The 20,704-nt window shown below is 40.5% G+C and overlaps 1 protein-coding gene across 3 annotated transcripts in view; it reads left to right on the top strand.

The window, feature by feature from the left end:
* IRAK2 (interleukin 1 receptor associated kinase 2) overlaps positions 1 to 20,704 on the top strand; it is a 37,008-nt gene extending 16,304 nt beyond the window's left edge. For 2 of the 3 annotated variants that reach the window (XM_075831849.1, XM_075831850.1), the window contains 9 exons: positions 3,475 to 3,663; positions 3,751 to 3,815; positions 5,013 to 5,124; positions 9,805 to 9,914; positions 10,934 to 11,126; positions 12,120 to 12,182; positions 12,269 to 12,478; positions 14,679 to 15,042; positions 20,073 to 20,704. In XM_075831849.1, coding sequence (XP_075687964.1) covers positions 3,475 to 3,663; positions 3,751 to 3,815; positions 5,013 to 5,124; positions 9,805 to 9,914; positions 10,934 to 11,126; positions 12,120 to 12,182; positions 12,269 to 12,478; positions 14,679 to 15,042; positions 20,073 to 20,191 — 1,425 coding nt within the window. In that variant the 3' untranslated portion in view covers positions 20,192 to 20,704. The remainder of the gene's footprint in view (positions 1 to 3,474; positions 3,664 to 3,750; positions 3,816 to 5,012; positions 5,125 to 9,804; positions 9,915 to 10,933; positions 11,127 to 12,119; positions 12,183 to 12,268; positions 12,479 to 14,678; positions 15,043 to 20,072) is intronic. The other variant, XM_075831851.1, reaches the window with a different exon arrangement.

Here is a 20,704-nt window from a genome sequence, read left to right as displayed (position 1 = left end):
AACCTGGGTATCTTCTGTATATAATTATATATGTACAGCTGGTATAAGTTATACATCTTCTTGTATATAGTGATATGGAGCATGCTGGTATAACCTGGGTATCTTCTGTATATAATTATATATGTACAGCTGGTATAAGTTATACATCTTCTTGTATATAGTGATATGGAGCATGCTGGTATAACCTGGGTATCTCCTGTATATAATTATATATGTACAGCTGGTATAAGTTATACATCTTCTTGTATATAGTGATATGGAGCATGCTGGTATAACCTGGGTATCTTCTGTATATAATTATATATGTACAGCTGGTATTAGTTACATATCTTCTTGTATATAGTGATATGGAGCATGCTGGTATAACCTGGGTATCTTCTGTATATAATTATATATGTACAGCTGGTATAAGTTATACATCTTCTTGTATATAGTGATATGGAGCATGCTGGTATAACCTGGGTATCTCCTGTATATAATTATATATGTACAGCTGGTATAAGTTATACATCTTCTTGTATGTAGTGATATGGGGCATGCTGGTATAACCTGGGTATCTTCTGTATATAATTATATATGTACAGCTGGTATAAGTTATACATCTTCTTGTATGTAGTGATATGGGGCATGCTGGTATAACCTGGGTATCTTCTGTATATAATTATATATGTACAGCTGGTATAAGTTATACATCTTCTTGTATATAGTGATATGGAGCATGCTGGTATAACCTGGGTATCTCCTGTATATAATTATATATGTACAGCTGGTATAAGTTATACATCTTCTTGTATATAGTGATATGGAGCGTGCTGGTATAACCTGGGTATCTTCTGTATATAATTATATACGTACAGCTGGTATAAGTTATACATCTTCTTGTATGTAGTGATATGGGGCATGCTGGTATAACCTGGGTATCTCCTGTATATAATTATATATGTACAGCTGGTATAGGTTATACATCTTCTTGTATGTAGTGATATGGGGCATGCTGGTATAACCTGGGTATCTTCTGTATATAATTATATATGTACAGCGGGTATATGTTATACATCTTCTTGTATATAGTGATATGGAGCATGCTGGTATAACCTGGGTATCTCCTGTATATAATTATATATGTACAGCTGGTATAAGTTATACATCTTCTTGTATATAGTGATATGGAGCATGCTGGTATAACCTGGGTATCTTCTGTATATAATTATATATGTACAGCTGGTATATGTTATACATCTTTTTGTATATAGTGATATGGAGCATGCTGGTATAACCTGGGTATCTCCTGTATATAATTATATATGTACAGCTGGTATAAGTTATACATCTTCTTGTATATAGTGATATGGAGCGTGCTGGTATAACCTGGGTATCTCCTGTATATAATTATATATGTACAGCTGGTATAAGTTATACATCTTCTTGTATATAGTGATATGGAGCGTGCTGGTATAACCTGGGTATCTTCTGTATATAATTATATATGTACAGCTGGTATAAGTTATACATCTTCTTGTATATAGTGATATGGAGCATGCTGGTATAACCTGGGTATCTCCTGTATATAATTATATATGTACAGCTGGTATAAGTTATACATCTTCTTGTATATAGTGATATGGAGCGTGCTGGTATAACCTGGGTATCTTCTGTATATAATTATATATGTACAGCTGGTATAAGTTATACATCTTCTTGTATATAGTGATATGGAGCATGCTGGTATAACCTGGGTATCTTCTGTATATAATTATATATGTATAACTGGTATAAGTTATACATCTTCCTGTATATAGTGATATGGAGCATGCTGGTATAACCTGGGTATCTTCTGTATATAATTATATATGTACAGCTGGTATAAGTTATACATCTTCTTGTATATAGTGATATGGAGCATGCTGGTATAATCTGGGTATCTTCTGTATATAATTATATATGTACAGCGGGTATATGTTATACATCTTCTTGTATATAGTGATATGGAGCATGCTGGTATAACCTGGGTATCTCCTGTATATAATTATATATGTACAGCTGGTATAAGTTATACATCTTCTTGTATATAGTGATATGGAGCATGCTGGTATAACCTGGGTATCTTCTGTATATAATTATATATGTACAGCGGGTATATGTTATACATCTTCTTGTATATAGTGATATGGAGCATGCTGGTATAACCTGGGTATCTCCTGTATATAATTATATATGTACAGCTGGTATAAGTTATACATCTTCATGTATATAGTGATATGGAGCGTGCTGGTATAACCTGTGTATCTTCTGTATATAATTATATATGTACAGCTGGTATAAGTTATACATCTTCTTGTATATAGTGATATGGAGCATGCTGGTATAACCTGGGTATCTCCTGTATATAATTATATATGTACAGCTGGTATAAGTTATACATCTTCTTGTATATAGTGATATGGAGCGTGCTGGTATAACCTGGGTATCTTCTGTATATAATTATATATGTACAGCTGGTATAAGTTATACATCTTCTTGTATATAGTGATATGGAGCATGCTGGTATAACCTGGGTATCTTCTGTATATAATTATATATGTACAGCTGGTATAAGTTATACATCTTCTTGTATATAGTGATATGGAGCATGCTGGTATAACCTGGGTATCTCCTGTATATAATTATATATGTACAGCTGGTATAAGTTATACATCTTCTTGTATATAGTGATATGGAGTGTGCTGGTATAACCTGGGTATCTTCTGTATATAATTATATATGTACAGCTGGTATAAGTTATACATCTTCTGTATATAGTGATATGGAGCATGCTGGTATAACCTGGGTATCTTCTGTATATAATTATATATGTATAACTGGTATAAGTTATACATCTTCCTGTATATAGTGATATGGAGCATGCTGGTATAACCTGGGTATCTTCTGTATATGATTATATATGTACAGCTGGTATAAGTTATACATCTTCTTGTATATAGAGATATGGAGCATGCTGGTATAACCTGGGTATCTTCTGTATATAATTATATATGTACAACAGGTATAAGTTATACATCTTCTTGTATATAGTGACCTGGAGCATGCTGGTATAACCTGGGTATCTTCTGTATATAATTATATATGTACAGCTGGTATAAGTTATACATCTTCTTGTATATAGTGATATGGAGCATGCTGGTATAACCTGGGTATCTTCTGTATATAATTATATATGTACAGCTGGTATAAGTTATACATCTTCTTGTATATAGTGATATGGAGCATGCTGGTATAACCTGGGTATATTCTGTATATAATTATATATGTACAGCTGGTATAAGTTATACATCTTCTTGTATATAGTGATATGGAGCATGGTGGTATAACCTGGGTATCTTCTGTATATAATTATATATGTACAGCTGGTATAAGTTATACATCTTCTTGTATATAGTGGACTGTTGCTGTATACTATCTTTATCATCGTGGTAGGTTCTGAGTATTCCGCAGCAGGAGATCAGTTTGTCAGTAAACGCCTCGTGTCAGCACTGGACGAAACTACAACTGGATGAAGCTACGGACAGGTTCAGCGTGGACAGGATAATACACAGCGGACAATTTGCTGATGTCTTTGTTGGATGGAAAGGAGACAATATGTTTGCAATAAAGAGGCTGAAGGAGGTAAATTATTAGGATCACTTTTTACTGTATTATTATAGGAGAATCTCATGTCAGAAGACGTCATTCTCATGTCTTACTTTCTTTAAGGTGCATATGGAGCAGTCGGATAGGACAGATTCCTTCTATCAAACTGAAGCACAAATAGGTTTTCGGTAAGAGCCGCAGCCCTGGATCACACTGTACATAATCTTAAAGTGGTCATCCATTTTTTTATATAAATGAATCCTAATCACTGTAGAATGAAAAGTTCTGCAACTTTCTAATATACTTTGTGTTTCAATTCCACACTTTCAAGATTTATGCTTGCTGTCAGTGAATGGAAACATTCTTGTTGACATTCAGAGGCTAAAAACCTGTACAGACCTAATTCTTCTCACAGCTGAAGTTTTTTTTTTCAATGTATCTTAGTCTAGACAATCCTCTGAGAGCTAAACAATCAACTTGACCTGCACCAATACGTTGTAACCAACTAATAGGACAGGAAAGAGATTTGTATTTAGATCACAGAGGATTGTCTAGACTGGAAACCTTTGTAAGAAATGCTCAGCGGTGAGAAGTATTAGGTATGCATTATTTTTTAACTTCTGAATGTATACAGGATTTTTTCAATTCACTGAGTGCAATCAGAGATATTAAAAAAGTGAGGATTTGAAACACAAAGTATATTAGAAAGTTGCAACGTTTTTCGTTGTACAATGATTAAGATGTATATACATAAAACTGTAAAAAAATTATAATATTGTGCTGTATACATCAGTTTAGTGGTATACGCTTAGCATGTACGATGGGAACTTTTTGCGGCTTAAACATATCCATAGGGCTCCATTAACCCGGCGGGGGGAAAATAGTGTTCTTTTGTATTACATCCAGCCGGTATTCGTTGGTATACAGTAAAAAAAACAAAAAACGTATGGAATAGCGTAGTAGACTGCGCCACACCATGCAACTGTATACAGCGAAAAAATGAATACTGCACGGTATACGTGTTTTTTTTTACAATGGAAACCGATGTACGATGTATCTCACTGTATGCCTATACAGGGAGATACATTGCCGTTTTCCGTCGGAGGTATACGTCAGGAGCATTTCCCGGCATATACCTGAAACAGAGGTCAATAGCGTGATGTGAACAGGGGCTAATCAGTCACAAGTAACCGGATGGCGATAACGAAGCGACAATCACATTAGGCGCTAATTTGTGGCATAAAGTGGAACCCCGATCTCCCAGCATAAATAATAAATAAACTGATTGTTACTTGCTCCTTCCTCGTCTCGCTCGTATATTATATCCTCGTAAGACGACCCCTTTGAGACGTCTTGTATCACGTCTCCTCCTGTATCTTGTACAGATGTCGTCATCCAAATCTGCTGAAGCTGCTCGGCTTCTGCCTGGAGACCGGACACCATTACCTGATCTACCGGCTCATGAAGAAAGGATCTCTGGATGTTGTTTTACAGAAAGTGAGTCTTCTCCTTAGTGTCCGTCTTAAAGACAAGGCCATGTACGCCTTTGAAGATATATACGGTGTATATATATTTATTATTGATTTATAAAACAGTGTATCAGTGTGATTGGTGCAACTTTGTAATGACTTTTTATTAAAAATTATTTTTACTTTTTGAGATACAGCTGCTTTGTATCCTGTATATAGAGCAGCTGTATCGTATCTAGCGCTGAGACCTGAATCCGTCAGGTCAGCGGGACTGACGGGTTCAGTGTCAGCGGATACAAAGCAGCTGTATCTGAAAAAAGTAAAAATAATTTTTAATAAAAAGTCATTACAAAGTTGCACCAATTACACTGATACACTGATTTCTATAAAATAATTAAAAAAAATTCCAAGGCCCAGTTCACACTGAGTTTTTCGACACATTTTTTTGGCACGGAAACCGCGCAAAAGTCTGAAAATTCCTCCCATTGACTTCAATGGGAGGCGTTTTTTTCACGCGAGCGGAAAAAAACGCTTGCGGGAAAAAGCGACATACTTTATCTTCGGGCGGAATTTTGAGGCAGAATTTTCTGCCTGCAAAAAAACTCTGTGTGAACCCAGCCTTTAAAGGAAGAACAAGAACCAATCTTCTTCTCTATGGGGGGGGGGGGGCAAATGTTTCTCTTCACTATGGGGTCATATGTGAGTGCGTCAGCGCGGAGATTGTACTTTCTGCCCATGTTTATGTGGATATCACTAGTCCAAAAAGATTCTGCTACATTAGTTCTATCCTGAGGAATTAGTCCATGCAAGGAGGTGGAACTCGCAGTTCTTGGGCCCAGAAGATGACTTTCTGGTTTTATATAAATAAAGCTAATCCTTTGTAATTAAAAGTTTTGCTACTTTGTAATAGACTTTGTGTTTAAATTCCTTATCGTTGTCAAGATCTCTGCTTGTTGTCAGTGAATGGAAACATTCATGCGCCCTGATTTTGTTCTGACCACGCAGCTTATTGACCTGGTACTTTGTGTCATTGTAGGTGAGAGATATCTGTGCTCGCAGAGGAATGCCTTAATAATACAATGTAACAAACCCTCAGCTGTGTGAGCTGTACTGGGTCAAGGAACAATGAATGTTTTGAGTCACAGGAATCTCTCAGTTGTGGGAAGTATTAGGTCTGTACAGGTTTTCAGGCTCTGGATGTTTAGGAATGTTCCAATTCACTGACAGCAAGTAGAGATCTTGAAAATGGTGAACAATTGAAATACAAAGTATATTAAAAAGTTGCCGAGTTTTTCACTATACAATGGCAAGCAAGAAGAGAACTCCTGTGAGATGTTTAATGGCAGACAGATTGTCATCCTCTATATCTGGGTGACAACCAATATAGCCACTATTACAGCGCCCACACAGGTGGTCATACAGCTTTCCCAGACTCTTGAATGGTAACTCTGCCTAGTTATGCTGGAGGGGACAGATTTGTCATTCAGAACTCGAGGAAAGCTGGATGGCAACCCCTCACTCTTAGGGCAGATTCAGACGAGCGTTGCGTTTTTGCGCGCGCAAACAACGCAGCGTTTTGCGCGCGCAAAAACCATTTGACAGCTGCGTGTGTCATCCGTGTATGATGCGCGGCTGCGTGATTTTCGCGCAGCCGCCATCATAGAGATGAGGCTAGTCGACGCCCGTCACTGTCCAAGGTGCTGAAAGAGCTAACTGATCGGCAGTAACTCTTTCAGCACCCTCGACAGTGAATGCCGAACACAATATCGAGAAACCTGTTAAAAAAAAAGAAAAAGTTCGTACTTACCGAGAACTTCTCTCCCGGCCGTTGCCTTGGTGACGCGTCCTTGGTGACGCGCCTCTCTTGACATCGGGCCCCACCTCCCTGGATGACGCGCCAGTCCATGTGACCGCTGCAGCCTGTGCTTGGCCTGTGATTGGCTGGAGCTGTCACTTGGACTGAATTGTCATCCCGGGAGGTCAGACTGGAGGAAGAAGCCGGGAGTTATCGGTAAGTCAGAACTTCGTTTTTTTTTACAGGTTCATGTTTATTGGGATCGGTAGTCACTGTCCATGGTGCTGAAACAGTTTAACTCTTTCAGCACCCTGGACAGTGACTGTCTCCTGACGTCGCGTACCGGAAATTTTTTTGCCGAGTTCGGCCGAACCCGGTGAAGTTCGGTTCGATTGTCCGGGTTCGCTCATCTCAAAGACACTCCATTTGGATGTTTGGAAACAGAAAAGCACGTGGTGCTTTTCTGTTTACATTCATCCTTTTGACAGCTGGTGCGCTGTTTCAGTCGGTTCGCACGGAAGTGCTTCCGTGCGACCTGCGTGGTTTTCACGCACCCATTGACTTCAATGGGTGCGTGATGCGCGAAATACGCGGAGATATTGAACCTGTCGCGTTTTGTACGCAGCGAACAAACGCTGCGCACAAATCACGCACTGTTTGAACTGCCCCATTGACTTCTATAGGGCTGTGCGTGGCGCGCGAAAAATACGCGGCCTGCACGCACGAAAATCACGCTTGTGTGAATCCCCCCTTATTGGTGGCCATATTGGTTGTCACCCAGCTTTCCCAGAAGCAAACATCACTTATCAATGGCTGAAAATCTTTTCTAAGAACTTGACAAAAGAGAACGAATCCTGGACTTATAGTTGCTGGGGATTTATTTGTTTTGGGGGAAATTCTACTTTATCTCTAGCAGGTGATTATTCCTGGGGTCATGGCGGCAGTACCGGGGTCCACATAAAGTCTGTACGTCCTTCCTGTGTTTCCTTTGGGCTCTTTCCCCTGTCCATGGACTTACTGACAGCTTAATTCACTTTCCATTATGAGGTCATGTCCCTTTTCCTGATTTACACTTCCTGGAAACCTCAAAATCTGATGACCTTGAAAAACATCAACTACAAAATTTTCCACATAAATTAATGTTTCTCCATTGTTTAGCTCTGTAGTATCCCCTGCTTGTTCTTTAAAGGTTGTGTCCACCCGTAATCACCACTTTACAGCTTATATATACAATTACAAAGTGTCACTGTGTATAGACATTACATTACTTATCCTGTACTGATCCTGAGTTATATCCTGTATTATACTCTGGAGCTGCACTCACTATTCTGCTGCTGGAGTCCCTGTGTACATAGGATCAGTACAGGATAAGTAATGTATGTACGCAGTGACTCCACCAGCAGAATAGTGAGTGCAGCTCTGGAGTATAATACAGGATGTAACTCAGGATCAGTACAGGATAAGTAATGTAATGTATGTACACAGTGACTCCACCAGCAGAATAGTGAGTGCAGCTCTGGAGTATAATACAGGATATAACTCAGGAGCCGTACAGGATAAGTAATGTAATGTATGTACACAGTGACACCACCAGCAGAATAGTGAGTGCAGCACTGGAGTATAATACAGGATGTAACTCAGGACCAGTACAAGATAAGTAATGTATGTACACAGTGACTCCACCAGCAGAATAGTGAGTGCAGCACTGGAGTATAATACAGGATGTAACTCAGGATCAGTACAGGATAAGTGATGTAATGTATGTACACAGTGACTCCACCAGCAGAATAGTGAGTGCAGCCCTGGAGTATAATACAGGATGTAACTCAGAATCAGTACAGGATAAGTAATGTAATGTATCTACACAGTGACTCCGCCAGCAGAATAGTGAGTGCAGCTCTGGAGTATAATACAGGATGTAACTCAGGATCAGTACAGGATAAGTAATGTAATGTATGTACACAGTGACTACACCAGCAGAATAGTGAGTGCAGCTCTGGAGTATAATACAGGATATAACTCAGGATCAGTACAGGATAAGTAATGTAATGTATGTACACAGTGACTCCACCAGCAGAATAGTGAGTGCAGCTCTGGAGTATAATACATGATGTAACTCAGGATCAGTACAGGATAAGTAATGTAATGTATGTACACAGTGACTCCACCAGCAGAATAGTGAGTGCAGCTCTGGGGTATAATACAGGATGTAACTCAGGATCAGTACAGGATAAGTAATGTAATGTATGTACACAGTGACTCCACCAGCAGAATAGTGAGTGCAGCTCTGGAGTATAATACATGATGTAACTCAGGATCAGTACAGGATAAGTAATGTATGTACACAGTGACCCCACCAGCAGAATAGTGAGTGCAGCTCTGGAGTATAATACAGGATATAACTCAGGATCAGTACAGGATAAGTAATGTAATGTATGTACACAGTGACTCCACCAGCAGAATAGTGAGTGCAGCTCTGGAGTATAATACAGGATGTAACTCAGGATCAGTGCAGGATAAGTAATGTAATGTATGTACACAGTGACTCCGCCAGCAGAATAGTGAGTGCAGCTCTGGAGTATAATACAGGATATAACTCAGGATCAGTACAGGATAAGTAATGTAATGTATGTACACGGTGACTCCACCAGCAGAATAGTGAATGCAGCTCTGGGGTATAATACAGGATGTAACTCAGGATCAGTACAGGATAAGTAATGTATGTAAACAGTGACCCCACCAGCAGAATAGTGAGTGCAGCTCTGGAGTATAATACAGGATGTAACTCAGGATCAGTACAGGATAAGTAATGTATTGTATGTACACAGTGACTCAGTTTTTGATGTAGATTCATTCTATATGTAATCTTTACGTTGACGTCCATTCACTTTAAATATCCTGTGTCTTTTTCAGGCTGGATCTTGTGTCCTGGGCTGGGAGAAGAGATTGGCTATCGCTGCTGGCCTGTTACAATGTGTTGATCACTTACACAAGGCCGGAATTTTTCATGGAAACATTAAGAGGTGAGAGTCTGTGTGTGGGAAAGTATCACTTCATCTCCCAGTGATCGCAGGTGCGGATATAACTCGTCTTCTGACTTCCCTAACTCCAGAAAGTTTCACTGTGTAAAAATCCTCCTTTAATACATCTCATACCTTCTTACATCCCATGTGTATAATCTTGGTTCCTCTTCTATGGACTCTGCATAATTAACCCCTTTGATGACAACGTTTTTTTTTTTTTAAATAACCTAAAGACAAAATCCCTTTGACGTGTCAGACTCCATCCGATTTCCAAACTGCAACGCACACAAACCCCTTCTGGTGTAGCCAAAGACTTCCATGATTGTAAGATGTTTTGCTCCACTGGAGTCAGTGGAGAAACCAGATGTTCAATTGTAATGATCAAGCCCTTCAAATCCCCTGCTTCCCTTCACAACGTCCCGTGTTAAATGTTAACATTCTGCTCCCTGCAGCCACCACTAGGGGGAGCTCACTACATACAGATATATACAGCTACCATAGAGTTACATGATAACATTCTTCTGCCGGCACACACCACTAGGGGGAGCTCACTACATACAGATATATACAGCGCCCATAGAGTTACATGATAACATTCTTCTGCCGGCAGTCACCACTAGGGGGAGCTCACTACATACAAATATATACAGTTCACATAGAGTTACATGATAACATTTTGCTGCCTGCAGACACCACTAGGGGGAGCTCATTACATACAGATATATACAGCTCCTATAATGTTACAAGATAACATTCTACTGCCTGCAGTAACCACTAGGGGGAGCTCACTACATACAGCTATATATAGCTCCCATAGAGTTACATGATAACATTTTGCTGCCTGCAGTCACCACTAGGGGGAGCTCAAAACATACAGATATATATACAGCTCACATAGAGTTACATGATCACATTCTACTACCTGCAGCCACCACTAGAGGGAGCTCACTACAAACATGAAGACCAATGATATAAAACGTAAGATTCTTCTATAATTTCTTGTTGTCTTCTCTTCTCAGTTCAAACGTTTTCCTGGATGAGGATTTCACTGCAAAGTTGGGACATGCAGGCGCTCGTTTCTGTCCTGATCGATCAGCAAATTACACGAATGTGAAAACCTACGAGCTGCAAAGATTCCAGCCCTACCTGCCTGACGGCTACCTGAGGAGCGGCCAGCTGACCGCACAAACCGACATCTTCTCCTGTGGTGTAGTAAGTGATATAAATCATCTGAAGAACTAACCTATACAATATCAGCAGCACATGCAGAGCCGGGTCATGGTGTATGGAGGCCCCCAGTAAACTTTTTTAATGTACTTTTTGTTTCTATTCCTCACCATTTTTAATATCTCTGCTTGCTCTCAGTGAATGGGAACATTCTTGTTTACATCAAGAGACTGAAAGCCCCCTTAAAACCTAATACTGCTCTCAGCTGAGCATTTGCTACAATTGTATCCAGTCTATACAATCCTCCGCAAGCTAAACAGTCTGGACTCCAGACTGATGCATTTTACCTGCACTAATACATTGCAGCAAACCCTCAGGACATGAGAGAGATTTGTGCTGCCATGTTTAGCTCACAGAGGATTATCTAGACTAGTTATACCTGTAACAAACCCTCAGCAGTGAGAAGAATTAGGTCTCTATCTGTGCTACAATTGCTATATACATCAGTTGCACAAATCCCTCTTCTGCTGCAATGTATCAGTACAGGTAGTAGGGAGTCCAGACTCTTTACCTCACAGGCAATTGTGCACATACCATATAGGCAGACCATGCGACTGATATGGGGCCCCTGGAGAGAGGGCCCATTCTAGATTGGTCTTGACACAACTATATAATAGGTGTTGAGAATCTGGACAGGCATGTGGTGTCCACAAGGCCAAACAAGAAAAAAACTCATAAAAATGGGGGGCACCGGGACACCTTATCGCAGGATGTTAGGGATGTGGTGGTGTCAGGCAGCTGCTGAAAGGGCCCCCATTTTAATCTTTGCTATGGGACACCTGATTGGCCAGGCTATTGGGTATAACCTGAAGTTTATGGTGCTTCTGGGTGATCATCGGCCGATCAGATGTCATAAAAGGGATTGTCTTCCTGCATCTACTGAATACATTATTATTTCGGGCTCTATTATATAATGTAGAAGCAAATATGTCTGCCGGTTTTTCTTGTAGCCCTGATGACCCTATAATCATCTTTTAGGTTTTAGCAGAACTTCTGACAGGACTGAAGCCCATTGACAAAGACCGAGACCCCACGTACCTGGTAAGAATATCCGTACCTGCTCCTGTGTTACAAGCGCTAATTCTTTCTTGTGGATCCCGCTAATAAGACGCCGTCTGTTTCTCCAGAAAGATCTTATCCTGACGGAGGTGGCGCAGGTGAACTTAAAAATGGAGTCCGACAGTCATAGAATAAAGTCTGTGGATCTGCTCGGAGCGATAGAAATCAGCCAAAAATACACGGATAAAAGACTGGAGCGATTAGCAAGAAGTTCTGCGATCCATTGGGCTTCTGCGGTCTGTCTGTGTCTGACCAAGAAGAGGACTTTATTATCAGAGGTAACGTTATAAAACCTGCCAGATCCCGTACGCAGGGGCGGACATACCGCATGTGCAGCCGGTGCAGCTGCACAAGGGCCCCGCGTGGGAAGGGGGCCCGTTCCTCTGCTGGCCGACTCAGTTCTCAGCTGCGCGATGCTGAGGACTGAGACAGAGGCCCGTGGACAGTAGCTGCGAGCCCATCAGCGGGCCCCCCGTGGACAGTAGCTGGGCAAAGAAAATGTGGGCAAAGAAAATAAAAAAACTATACTCACCTCCTCCCTCGCCTCCGTTCACCCGCCGCAGCCCCCATCCTCCTGTCTCGGTCTGTGTTACAAGTGTACAAGGCTGCACTGGTGACGCGCTGCCGATGGCACGTGACCGCTGCTGCCAATAACTCCTCATTGGTGTGCTGCTGAGGACAGTAGTTCCACAGCAAATCGCTGTTGAGGGCATTGATTGGCTGCAGCGGTCATGTGCCATCGACCGCGCGTCACCACAGCAGCTTTGTAAACACAGAAAGGGATAGGGGCTGCGGAGGGGGAACGGAGGCGCCGGAGGAGGTGAGTATAGGTTTTTCATTTTCTTTGCCCACATTTAGGGACTTAGTTTAGATAAGAATTTAACCCGGAAAAAAATGTGTTACTTGTGTTCTAAACTGGTAATAAAATGTACAATATAAATCTTCCTTCATAATTTTTATTAGTAAGGTTTATTTTTATATGCATATATATGTTTAGGTAACTTTGTCGGTATTGGGGGGGGGGCGGGGGGGCCCTGGCACATTATCTGCACAGGGGCCTTTTGCAGTCTGTGTCCGCCACTGCCCGTACGTTATATTGTATGATCTTAAAAACTAACCCCCCCCCCCTCCCCCGACATTAGACATTACAGTGGCCCAGCTAATCTTCTACTGGAGTGTCTCTTAACAAGCTTGCTGACGCTTTCCAGTTATATTATACAATATTAAGAACTTTTATTTTTATTTTGCTAAGAGACAATATAGTTAGAGATTTGGAGGTTTCTACTAAAGTAAAGAGGGTCAAACATAGACCAACCCTGGGGCAAGAGTGAAGGTATGTCCACCTGTGAACACCATTGTACAGTTTACATAGAGAATTAACCTCCACAAAAAGCCACTGTGTACATACATTACTTATCCTGTACTGATCCTGAGTTATATCCTGTATTATACTCCAAAGCTGCACTCACTATTCTGCTGGTGTAGTCACTGTGTACATACATTACATTACTTATCCTGTACTGATCCTGAGTTACATCCTGTATTATACTCCAGAGCTGCACTCACTATTCTGCTGGTGTAGTCACTGTGTACATACATTACTTATTCTGTACTGATCCTGAGTTACATCCTGTAATATACTCCAGAGCTGCACTCACTATTCTGCTGGTAGAGTTAGGGTATGTGCACACACACTAATTACGTCCGTAATTGACGGACGTATTTCGGCCGCAAGTACCGGACCGAACACAGTGCACGGAGCCGGGCTCCTAGCATCATACTTATGTACGATGCTAGGAGTCCCTGCCTCGCTGCAGGACAACTGTTCCGTACTGAAAACATGATTACAGTACAGGACAGTTGTCCTGCAGCGAGGCAGGGACTCCTAGCATCGTACATAAGTATGATGCTAGGAGCCCGGCTCCCTGCACTGTGTTCGGTCCGGGACTTGCGGCCGAAATACGTCCGTCAATTATGGACGTAATTAGTGTGTGTGCACATACCCTTACTATGTACATACATTACATTACTTATCCTGTATTGATCCTGAGTTACATCCTGTATTATACTCCAGAGCTGCACTCACTATTCTGCTGGTAGAGTTACTATGTACATACATTACATTACTTATCCTGTACTGATCCTGAAATCCGAGAAATATCTTGTCCTAAATATTTTTGAGCATTTGGGGCATCTATCTCTACTCCATGTGGGTGGCCCTCTAGCCAGTTCGCGTTTTCAGGATGGTTCCCACACACAACATTCCTTCACCCTTATTTCTCCCTTGAAGCAGATTCTTCCTGTATATTACAAGTCACAGTGGAGGGGAATACCGGCCCATGTTACTTTATGTTTCCCTTCCCCCCAGTTTGTAAGTCTGGTGGCCCATTAGTGAGGTTCCCTGTGCCCGCTAGTTCAACTCTACCAGTCAGCCATTGTTATGGAAGTCGATATTAACCCTTCATTATTCTTGTATAGGTAATAACAATGATGGAGAAAGCGGAGGAGTCATTCACAGCCCCTGTTACGGAATCCCAAGAGGAGATGTCCAGTGTGAATATCCCAGAGGAAAGCGATGAATCCTTGTCCATAAGCTACGCCCGAGGAGAAGCAGTGGAGCAGTCCAGCAGTTCCTCCATATCAGTGCCAGACACAGCATATTGCCCTGCTCACAATGAAGTCCTTAAGAGGAGCCCGTGTGAACTTGACGAGTCTGGCAGCTTCGACTTTTATCCTGAAGACGGCAGGTACGCAACTAAGCCAACGTCTTCCCAGGCCAACTCATGTACCCCAGAGGGCAACATTACCCAAAATATCCATAAGGTGTCAAATAACCCAACAGGTAATGCAAAATTATCTATCTATCTATCTATCTATCTATCTATCTATCTATCTATCTATCTATCTATCTATCTATCTATCTATCTATCTATCTATCTATCTATCTATCTATCTATCTATCTATCTATCTATCTATCCATCTCATATCTATCTATCTATCTATCTATCTATCTATCTATCTATCTTTTCTCCTGACATGTCTATTTTAGTAAATAAAATCACAATTCTGCATCATCTTTTCTTAGATCTCTACTTTGTGCTGCTCCTCTGTTATTCCTCATAGAAATGTATGAATAAATTGACAACTGGGGCAACTGGGTGTTACCATTGCCCATGTCAAACAGGGCATGTCCTTACACAGTCTCGCTCTGTCAACACTGATTGGACGGTATCTGTCTGTGTAGTGACTTAAAATTTCTAGGAGGCATAAAAGAGGAACGGCACAATGTAGTGTTATTAGAAAAGATGTTACATAATTGGCCTTAGAGGTGTTCGTCGTGTGCAGTCACACGGGGTGCACTACTTGTCACTACTGAGGGGCGCACCACTGGCTTTGAGCAGCCACATCTTACACCCCCGATCCAACATGGTGTCCAAAACTATGTTAAGGCAGTTACTCTGGATAAAGAAACATTCCCTAGTTTATTGGCTGGGTAATGTTTTTTGGGCCTGGTATGATTATATTATGTGGGTGCAGTATGATTATATTATGTGGGTGCAGTATGATTAGATTATGTGGGTGCAGTATGATTAGATTATGTGGGTGCAGTATGATTATATTATGTGGGTGCAGTATGATTAGATTATGTGGGTGCAGTATGATTAGATTATGTGGGTGCAGTATGATTATATTATGTGGGTGCAGTATGATTATATTGTGTGGGTGCAGTATGATTGTATTATGTGGGTGCAGTATGATTATATTATGTGGGTGCAGTATGATTATATTATGTGGGTGCAGTATGATTAGATTATGTGGGTGCAGTATGATTAGATTATGTGGGCGCAGTATGATTAGATTATGTGGGTGCAGTATGATTATATTATGTGGGTGCAGTATGATTATATTATGTGGGCGCAGTATGATTAGATTATGTGGGCGCAGTATGATTATATTATGTGGGTGCAGTATGATTATATTATGTGGGTGCGGTATGATTAGATTATGTGGGTGCAGTATGATTATATTATGTGGGCGCAGTATGATTAGATTATGTGGGCGCAGTATGATTAGATTATGTGGGCGCAGTATGATTAGATTATGTGGGTGCAGTATGATTATATTATGTGGGTGCAGTATGATTATATTATGTGGGTGCAGTATGATTATATTATGTGGGCGCAGTATGATTAGATTATGTGGGCGCAGTATGATTAGATTATGTGGGCGCAGTATGATTAGATTATGTGGGTGCAGTATGATTAGATTATGTGGGTGCAGTATGATTATATTATGTGGGTGCAGTATGATTATATTATGTGGGTGCAGTATGATTAGATTATGTGGGCGCAGTATGATTATATTATGTGGGTGCAGTATGATTGTATTATGTGGGCGCAGTATGATTGTATTATGTGGGTGCAGTATGATTATATTATGTGGGCGCAGTATGATTAGATTATGTGGGTGCAGTATGATTATATTATGTGGGTGCAGTATGATTATATTATGTGGGCGCAGTATGATTAGATTATGTGGGCGCAGTATGATTATATTATGTGGGTGCAGTATGATTATATTATGTGGGTGCGGTATGATTAGATTATGTGGGTGCAGTATGATTAGATTATGTGGGTGCAGTATGATTATATTGTGTGGGCGCAGTATGATTAGATTATGTGGGTGCAGTATGATTATATTATGTGGGCGCAGTATGATTATATTATGTGGGTGCAGTATGATTAGATTATGTGGGCGCAGTATGATTATATTATGTGGGTGCAGTATGATTAGATTATGTGGGTGCAGTATGATTAGATTATGTGGGTGCAGTATGATTATATTATGTGGGTGCAGTATGATTAGATTATGTGGGTGCAGTATGATTATATTATGTGGGCGCAGTATGATTAGATTATGTGGGCGCAGTATGATTATATTATGTGGGTGCAGTATGATTATATTATGTGGGTGCAGTATGATTAGATTATGTGGGTGCAGTATGATTATATTATGTGGGCGCAGTATGATTAGATTATGTGGGCGCAGTATGATTATATTATGTGGGCGCAGTATGATTATATTATGTGGGTGCAGTATGATTAGATTATGTGGGTGCAGTATGATTATATTATGTGGGTGCAGTATGATTAGATTATGTGGGTGCAGTATGATTATATTATGTGGGTGCAGTATGATTATATTATGTGGGTGCAGTATGATTATATTATGTGGGCGCAGTATGATTATATTATGTGGGCGCAGTATGATTATATTATGTGGGTGCAGTATGATTAGATTATGTGGGTGCAGTATGATTATATTATGTGGGTGCAGTATGATTATATTATGTGGGTGCAGTATGATTAGATTATGTGGGCGCAGTATGATTATATTATGTGGGCGCAGTATGATTATATTATGTGGGTGCAGTATGATTAGATTATGTGGGTGCAGTATGATTATATTATGTGGGTGCAGTATGATTATATTATGTGGGTGCAGTATGATTAGATTATGTGGGCGCAGTATGATTATATTATGTGGGTGCAGTATGATTATATTATGTGGGTGCAGTATGATTATATTATGTGGGTGCAGTATGATTATATTATGTGGGCGCAGTATGATTATATTATGTGGGTGCAGTATGATTATATTATGTGGGTGCAGTATGATTATATTATGTGGGTGCAGTATGATTATATTATGTGGGTGCAGTATGATTAGATTATGTGGGTGCAGTATGATTATATTATGTGGGTGCAGTATGATTAGATTATGTGGGTGCAGTATGATTATATTATGTGGGTGCAGTATGATTATATTATGTGGGTGCAGTATGATTATATTATGTGGGTGCAGTATGATTATATTATGTGGGTGCAGTATGATTAGATTATGTGGGTGCAGTATGATTAGATTATGTGGGTGCAGTATGATTATATTATGTGGGTGCAGTATGATTGTATTATGTGGGTGCAGTATGATTATATTATGTGGGTGCAGTATGATTATATTATGTGGGTGCAGTATGATTGTATTATGTGGGCGCAGTATGATTGTATTATGTGGGTGCAGTATGATTATATTATGTGGGTGCAGTATGATTAGATTATGTGGGTGCAGTATGATTAGATTATGTGGGTGCAGTATGATTAGATTATGTGGGTGCAGTATGATTGTATTATGTGGGTGCAGTATGATTAGATTATGTGGGTGCAGTATGATTATATTATGTGGGTGCAGTATGATTGTATTATGTGGGTGCAGTATGATTAGATTATGTGGGTGCAGTATGATTATATTATGTGGGTGCAGTATGATTAGATTATGTGGGTGCAGTATGATTATATTATGTGGGTGCAGTATGATTAGATTATGTGGGTGCAGTATGATTAGATTATGTGGGTGCAGTATGATTGTATTATGTGGGTGCAGTATGATTATATTATGTGGGTGCAGTATGATTATATTATGTGGGTGCAGTATGATTGTATTATGTGGGTGCAGTATGATTATATTATGTGGGTGCAGTATGATTAGATTATGTGGGTGCAGTATGATTAGATTATGTGGGTGCAGTATGATTGTATTATGTGGGTGCAGTATGATTATATTATGTGGGTGCAGTATGATTATATTATGTGGGTGCAGTATGATTAGATTATGTGGGTGCAGTATGATTGTATTATGTGGGTGCAGTATGATTATATTATGTGGGTGCAGTATGATTAGATTATGTGGGTGCAGTATGATTAGATTATGTGGGTGCAGTATGATTAGATTATGTGGGTGCAGTATGATTAGATTATGTGGGCGCAGTATGATTAGATTATGTGGGCGCAGTATGATTAGATTATGTGGGCGCAGTATGATTGTATTATGTGGGTGCAGAATGATTATATTATGTGGGTGCGGTATGATTAGATTATTTGGGTGCGGTATGATTAGATTATTTGGGTGCGGTATGATTAGATTATGTGGGCGCAGTATGATTAGATTATGTGGGCGCGGTATGATTAGATTATGTGGGCGCGGTATGATTAGATTATTTGGGTGCGGTATGATTAGATTATTTGGGTGCGGTATGATTAGATTATTTGGGTGCGGTATGATTAGATTATTTGGGCGCAGTATGATTATATTATGTGGGCGCAGTATGATTAGATTATGTGGGCGCGGTATGATTAGATTATTTGGGTGCGGTATGATTAGATTATTTGGGTGCAGTATGATTAGATTATGTGGGTGCAGTATGATTAGATTATTTGGGCGCAGTATGATTAGATTATGTGGGCGCAGTATGATTAGATTATGTGGGTGCAGTATGATTAGATTATTTGGGCGCAGTATGATTAGATTATGTGGGTGCAGTATGATTATATTATGTGGGTGCAGTATGATTAGATTATTTGGGCGCAGTATGATTAGATTATGTGGGCGCAGTATGATTATATTATGTGGGTGCAGTATGATTAGATTATGTGGGTGCAGTATGATTAGATTATTTGGGCGCAGTATGATTAGATTATGTGGGTGCAGTATGATTAGATTATGTGGGTGCAGTATGATTAGATTATTTGGGCACTGCATGGTACATCATGAGAAGGGGCATTTATAGAAGGTACAGCACAGGGCACCAGCCAACCTAGGCCGGCCCCATGTGTATATAAAGCCCTGACTATGCAGCGACAATACCAGATTGCGACATACTTGCAGCTCCGCGCCGCTGTCACTATGTAGCTCAGGCCTAATCTGACTAGGCTCTGTCGTGTCCGCCATTTTGTTTATTGAATATGAGCGAGTAACATTGAGATGCCGATGATATTGTGAATGATCAGATTTTTTGTTTTTACCTCATTTACCAGAAAACAATGAGCCATCTTGGGGAATTGAAGTAAACGAAGCAAAACTGAAGTTGATGAAGGAAATCGAACTGTACGCAGACGAGAAGGTGGACAGCTCCGTTCTGTTTGACTCGGCTTGACTTTACCGTCTCGCCTGCAAACACTGAAGGCGGCCATTTTTAGAGCTGAAGCCTATTTCCTGAGGATACAACTTACCTGTTATTCCTTCAGTGTTTGCTGGGGACAGAGACGCCTGTAACACTACTACCTTCTGCGGAACAACTACCTCAGCAGAAACGACCTCCCTGTCCGCCATGTTCTGGGAATGGGTCGTTGTGCATTTGTCTGAACACGGTCATACATAGAAGAGAGGGGATGGCCAAAAATAGAATCAAAATGGGGCCCATTTTCTGGTGTTGGTTCGAGGATTTCTCCCTATCCCGGCTGAGGACATAATTGCCCCCCCCCATCACTAGAAGGGGAGAAGCACCGTGACCCTGGGGCAAACTCCGCGGCCCCTCGTGTGCAGCTGCTAACTTGGATTTTAGCTAAACAACAAACCATAAACAGACTTGGCGATTGGCTTCATTTTCGCGGTGCAGCGTTACATTTGTGAATTTCGTTTTATTTTATTTTTATAAATATAAGTAATA

This window comes from Rhinoderma darwinii, chromosome 7 (assembly GCF_050947455.1).
Source record: "Rhinoderma darwinii isolate aRhiDar2 chromosome 7, aRhiDar2.hap1, whole genome shotgun sequence".
In the NCBI taxonomy this organism is placed as follows: domain Eukaryota; kingdom Metazoa; phylum Chordata; class Amphibia; order Anura; family Rhinodermatidae; genus Rhinoderma; species Rhinoderma darwinii.
This window is presented reverse-complemented; position numbering and strand designations above follow the sequence as displayed.